This window comes from Tupaia chinensis, unplaced genomic scaffold, assembly GCF_000334495.1.
Source record: "Tupaia chinensis unplaced genomic scaffold, TupChi_1.0 Scaffold000146_1, whole genome shotgun sequence".
In the NCBI taxonomy this organism is placed as follows: Eukaryota; Metazoa; Chordata; class Mammalia; order Scandentia; family Tupaiidae; genus Tupaia; species Tupaia belangeri.
The window spans coordinates 14,835,597-14,842,482 of record NW_006159616.1 but is presented as its reverse complement, the minus strand read 5'-3'; the positions used below and the strand labels follow the sequence as shown (position 1 = coordinate 14,842,482).

At 39.7% G+C, this 6,886-nt stretch overlaps 1 protein-coding gene across 1 annotated transcript in view; it reads left to right on the top strand.

Moving 5' to 3' along the window:
- CA6 (carbonic anhydrase 6) overlaps positions 1-6,886 on the top strand; it is a 34,065-nt gene that overhangs the window by 25,672 nt on the left and 1,507 nt on the right. Inside the window, exons 7-8 of the mRNA XM_006145376.3 lie at positions 1,176-1,333; positions 4,245-4,368. Of these exons, the coding sequence (XP_006145438.1) occupies positions 1,176-1,333; positions 4,245-4,368 (282 nt within the window). The remainder of the gene's footprint in view (positions 1-1,175; positions 1,334-4,244; positions 4,369-6,886) is intronic.

Genomic DNA, 6,886 nt, shown 5'->3' with positions numbered 1-6,886 from the left:
CTCATGGGATTATGCACTACAGGACTTCGAGGTCTTGGCCAAATAAGCCTCTCTCTCTATATCTATCTATCTATCTATCTATCTATCTATATATATATATAGATAGATATATATGCATGTGTGTATATATTTATATATATCCTTTTGCCATTAAAACTGCAAACGTGCTCAGTGAAGGTGAAGCAAAATCCAACTCAATTCCAGGCTGCTTTGACAGTCTCATGCTGAGTGTAAGAGCTCAGAGTCATTGACATGAATGTACAAGTAACTTCCTGGTTGCAGTGATGAGTGGTAGGTGTGGCTATTGTAGAGGCTTCAGATATCCTTGGAAAAGCTTTTTGCCTACACTTTATCTGTGGCTCAGCTTGATTCCTGTTGGGCATGGCAGGAAGAGCTCGGGACCAGATGCCTGCACCTGGATCCCAACTCAGTTCTCATTTTGTTTTTCTAACCTCTTTCCACTCACTTTCTAAATGTGTCTAAGCCTAGGGATTTTGTTCTTCCTTTGAGGGCATTTACTTATCCAGAAACACCTAAGGGTCTTAATTCATTTCTTTTTTCTTTTTTAATCATAAGACTTATTGTCTACCTAACAATGAAGACAATGATGATTACAGCTATACTTTTCCTCATGTGCTGGTTCAGTGCCAGCCACTCTATAGACATTATCCTTCACCCTCACTGCAACCCTATTGATTATCCCCCTTTACAGGCAAGGAGACAGCTTTAGAGTGGGCACTTAGGCACGGTCATTCAGCCAGAGGATGTAACTATGTGTGTCTTTCCCCAAGGTCTTTGCTCTTAATCCCTCCTAGGAAGAGGTATACTGGGGAACCAGCCTAGTGGTTAAGCCAGATCTCACATGACTGGGGATGTATGTGCCCAAAAACCTAACAAGATGAAGAAATGGAGGAGAAGGGATTATGGCATGACCATACTCTACTGAGTGGTGCTTTCTCTCTACTACCCACCTCCCGTCTCTCTCTGGCAAGTGCATGTGCCCTCTGGCAATTAAAAATACTAAGAAGAAATGAACTGGAGCAATTTTCCCCAATTATTGACTTCTGTGTTCTTCTGCTTAAATGAGATTCAAATGTGGTAAGGTCTGAGCCTACACTGTCTTCCTGTGGGAACAATTGCAATCCTAATGTGCCTTTATCTGTCGTCTTGGTTAGGACAAAGTACAATTCTGACTGGCCTTGATGTTCAGGACATGTTACCTGAGGATCTTCACCACTACTACAGCTACAAGGGGTCACTTACCACTCCTCCCTGTACCCAGAATGTCCAGTGGTTTGTGCTAAAAGATTATGTTAAGATGTCCAGGACACAGGTAATACATGGCATCACTTCACCAAAGTCTCCCCTTTCTGCTGCCTGACTAAGAGTGCACCCCCCAGTCCTATCTAATGCCTACACCTGGGACTCCTGTCGCCTTTGCCATGTGCAGAGTGCTGTGCCTCACTTATATTACCATAAGTCATCTTGCTAGTGCTGTGGCAGAGAGAGGCACACTGAGCCATCAGGAAATCTGAGGGACTTACAATTAATGCAGTGGCTTGGAGCCTGATCCAATCCATAGAAAAGTTGCATAGTCAAGGCAAATATTTATTGAGTACCACTGTCACCAGGCACTGTTCTAGATACTTGATATACAAAATCCCTGTCCTTGTGGAGCTTAATTTTAATTCTTCAGTGCTTTTATGCAAAAAGAATTGCTTCATTTATAGCTTGTTATCACGCCAAAATGTCTGTAGCCCTTTGAGGAGAAGAGGTACGTAAGTCATTTTTGGTTGCTCAGCATAGCACAGGCACATAATAAATGTTAATTGAATAAATGAACAAATGTTAATGAGGTTGCAAGGCAAAGTTAATGTTTCCTTCTGAGTAATGTATTTTGTTCTTTTTCATGAACAATTTTTTTTTCTTTTTTTGGAGAGGTTTTTGCTATAGGGAATGTGCGCTCGCCAGAAAGACAGAGAGAGACAGAGAGACAGAAAGTGAGAAATCACCCCCCAGGGGGATGGCCATGCCACAATCCCTTCTCCTCCATTCTCTTCTCAGGATCTTAGGCATGCATGCACACATGCCTGGCGCGAGTTTAAGCCACCGGGTCAGGGACTCCAACTGTGGTCGACTATATGGGAGTCCAGCGACATAGCCATTAAGCTAACTGCTGGTCCCCATGAACAATTTTTTAAAGAATTGTTTTATTTAACTTTATTTATTTATTTTTTTTAAATTTGACCAGAGAGGGTCAGAGAGAGAGAGAGAAAAAGGGAGAAAGCAAGCCAGCAGGTCTGGGACTTGAACTGCAGTTGACCATGTGGGAATCCAGCACCCTTAACCACCACGCCACCTGCCAGCCCATGAACAGTTTTATTTTTCCCTTAAAGTTTTCATTTTAGTATTCCAGGAAAAGATTTTAAAAAATCCCTACTCAAGGACACACACACAGAATATTGCTAACCAGGCTGGAGGTCCTCTCAGATACCTAACAAAAGGAAATGTAAATTATCTCTGGAAAATGGATCTTAAATCCAGATCTAGAACAATGTCCATAAATACAGCTACCTGAAATTATCTTAATTTGAAAAAAAAAAAAGCTGGGCCAGGAGGTAGTGTGGTGGTTAAGGTTGCTGGATCATGCATGGTAAAGTTCATGGTTCAAATCCCAGACCTAGTGGCTTGGGAAACATGCTGGGCATATGTGCATGTCTGCCCAAAATCTTGAGAAGAGAATGGAGGAGAAGAAATTGTGCTGTGGCCCTCCCCTGTTTAGGGGTTCTTTCTCACTTTCTCTCTTTGTTTCTCACTGATGACCACATAACCCCTACAGTAAATTTTAAAAAAAGAAAAAAATCCTGAAAATATACAAAAAAGAAGGCACTGAGTGAGAGCCAGGAGAATCAGATCTATAAAGATTTCAGATAGTACAATTATCATACAATTAATATAACATAAGAATATTTACTATGTATAAAGAAATAAGAGGTTTAAAATGAGGGAGCCAGTAGATGGTATAATGGTTATGTTGTTGGATTCCCCCAGGTGCATGTGCATATGCCCAAAATTCCAAGAGGAGAATGGAGGAAAAGGGATTGCAGCATGGCCGTCCTCTCCCCTGGGGGGTGATTTCTTGCTTTCTGTCTCTCTGTCTCTCTAGTGAGTGCACATGCCCTATAGCAAAAATTGCTCTAAAAGAAAAACAAAGGTTTAAAATAAGGAAAAACAAAAGTATAAAAATGGCCAACCAGATTTGAAAAAAATCGAATTTTTACAAATGAAAAAATAGTAACCGAAAATAACAATGCAACGAATGGGTTTAATACCATGTTAGATATAGTTTAAGGGAGAATTAGTGAATTGGAAAATGAAGCTGAGAAAATAATCTAGAATGATCTAGAACACAACACCAAAGGAAAAAGAGATGAAATATGCCAAAGAGACATAGAGAATATAGTGGAAAGTTCTAACAAATATTTAATTGAAATTCTAGAGGGAGAAGAAAGACAAAATTTGAGGAAATATGGGCTGACAATTTTCCAGAAGAATCAAAAGCCACCAAGTCATATATTCAATAAAACCAATGAGTCAATTAAAAACAAAACAAAACTTGTACTAAACATGTCACAGAGAAACTATAAAACATCAATGAAAAAGAGAATATTTAAAAAACAGCCTGAGAGAAAAGACAGATTATTATGAAGAGTTACAAGAGGATCAATAGTTGATTCAACACAGCAACAGTGAAAGTCAAGGCAGTGGAATCATATTTTTGAAGTACTGAGGAAATGAATAGCCAACCTAAAAGTACATGCAGCAAAAATATCTTTCAAGGATATAGACAAAAAAAAAAAAAAAAAAAAAAAAGCCAGACATTTTTAGAAAAACAAAAATTGAGTTTGCCATTTGATATGCTTCTGTTTACTTCTTTCTCTGTCTACTATTGATCAAATACAGAAAAAAAAAAAAGAAACTGAAAAAGTTGATGGGTATGCAAATACTTGTTGGAAGGAAGAAGTGATGGATAAATGAGATCTGGAATATTACCTGGTATATAACTCCCAGAACCTCCTCTAGACCCTCTTTATAGGGTTATATAACTCTACTTATGTAATTTATTTATATAATCCCCACCTTCTCCGTGTTACATAAATCCAAGCTCTAGTTCAATTGCTAACTAAACTCTTAAATTACCCAGTGTCTTTTCCCTTCCATAATTCACTTGATGTTGCTTGCAGGCTTTGATGTTAGAGAATTCCTTATTGGATCATGAGAACAAGACCCTCCACAATGATTACCGCAGGACCCAGCCATTGAACCACAGAGTGGTGGAAGCCAATTTCAAGTACTCCCCTAATGAGAGTGAGTAAGATCAATTCTTGTTTATTTTCTTCAAATGATTGACTCCTGTTTTCCTCCCTTCTCTGGATGGGCCTATCTCTTTTGGCAATCGTAAGAAAAGGAATTATCTACTGGGTGGTCGGGTAAGTCACGCTGCATTTTTGCATAGAACAACATAGAAAAATACATCATGACTTTTCTGATGACCCAATAAATAGCATTTTCTGAGGACCCAATAAATAGCAGGAAGGTCAGCAGGATAAATCTGTACAGGGCTCATGTAGAGGGTGATGACTTATTTTCCCAGGCCAGGCAGTGATGCCAGTGAACAGAATAGAGGAGTTAATGAGAATAGACAACTACCTGGTTCACTACCTATCTGACTGTCGCCAGAGACAGCAGAAGGAGCAAGACACAACATCCAGAAACTCTCATAAGAGTGTAGGCTAAGGCCCCATAGATGGCATATTGCTTATATTGCTGGACTCCTGCAGAATTGACCACAGTTTGAGTCCTGAACCTGGTGGCTTAAAACTCAAACTGGGCTCACATGCATGTGTGCCCAAGATCCTGAGAGGAGAATGGAGAAAAAGTCATTGCAGTTTCCCCTGGGGAGTGATTTTTTGCTTTCTGTCTCTTGTCTCTCTCTGTCTCTCTGGCAAACGCACGCACCCTATAGCAAAAATTTCTCTAAAATTTATTTTTAAAAAAGAATGTAGATTAAAGTTAACTTAATTGAACCCAACTGCAATGACTTTCTGTACACCTTATTTTCATCTGTATTACAAATCCATCCCCAACTTTCCTCATACACTTTCTCGAGGTAGGATTGAGTAGATCACATACTGTTTACTGTATCAGCTTGGGGATCAAGTACCAGACACCAAGGTGCTGGGAGTAGGCAGTAGCTGCCACTGGACCCTCTAATCCCCCGGATCAGGCTCTATTTATGTCCTTAACTTAATTGCTTCCTATGCTCTCAAGAATATAAATATTTTGCCACCTTTCCATCTTTGTTTTGTCTGCATCTCTATAGCATTGTAGTAAGTTAGACACATTCTCTGATACCATTGTCTTGATGATCTACTTCTATTAAAATTCCCGATATATTTCTATCCTCTGATATAACAAAATAAATCTCAATCAATATTGCCCACTCAATATTGTCCCACTTTTATATGTATCTTGCAAAACTTTTAAATTTCTACACCCCCGTTTCCTTTCACTGTCCCAAATAAAGGCCCATTTGTGATATTCTCCCCATCTTTTACCCTGGTTCATTTATTGTTTTTTCTTGTGTTAGTGTGCTCCTCCACTGCAATACTAACAGGAAAAAATTATAGCAGCTACAATTATTATTCTTCCATAATATATTATATACAATCAGCAACAATTCCTTTTTCTAAAGAATGATGCCCACTTAACAGGTCCAGTTGTTAGCAGGCTAACCAAAGGGAGTTTTGACCCACTGATAGGTTTCTTTGTCCTAACTTTTGCCATGTTTCCCTGCTTCCCCTAATAAATCTTACACAATTCTTGCAGCAGGCAACCACAGACTGTGTAGTTTACCATCAACCACATCTCAAATGCTCTTTCCACTAGAGAAGATCAGGGATCTCATGTATTCTAAATACCCATTATCATTTAAAAAAAAAAATGAGGGGGATTAGGCAGCAGCTGGTCTGATGGTTAAGGTGGCTGGATTCCACAAGGCTAACTCTGTAGTTTGAGTTCCAGACCCAGCAGCTTGAAAATCATACTGAACATGTGTACATGCATACCCAAAATCCTGAGAGGAAAATGGAAGAGAAGGTACTGTGGTGTGGCCATCCCCTCTGGGGAGGTGATTTCTTAGTTTCCCTCTCTTCATGTCTGTCTCTGTCTCTCTCTGGCAAACACATGTGCCCTATAGCAAAATAAATAAATAAATGTAAAACATGTAAGCATAAAAATAAAATTAAAAAATAAAAAATAATTCTACACCCAAAAAACTTTTACTTTAATTCCATTTTTCCACAGAATTTTTTTGTTTAAGGATTTTTGCTATAGAGCATGTGCACTCACTGGAGAGACAGAGACAGAAACAGAAAGTGAGAAATCACTCCCCCCCTGGGGGGGGGGATGGCCATGCTACAATCCTTTTTCCTCCATTCTCCTCTTGGGATTTTGGGCACACATGTACATGCTCCTAGCATGAGTTTTAAGCCACTGGGTCCGGGACTTGATTCGTGGTCGACTACATGGGAGTCCAGCAATGCAACCATTATGCCATTTGCTGGCCCCTCCACAAACTTTTTGAAGTTGTGCCATATGTTCATTGTGACCCTCCCTTCTTAGAGTCACTGTTAAGGATTATTGCTTCAAATCTCAGTAGACAGTTTCCCGGTAGAGGATTTCCACAGGATATAGTTTCCCGGTAGAGGGCTTCCACAGTACATAGTTTCCCGGTAGAGGGCTTCCACAGGAGATACTTTCCCGGTAAAGGATTTCCACAGTACATAGTTTCCCGGTAGAGGGGTTCCTCTCCCCTGATCCAGCT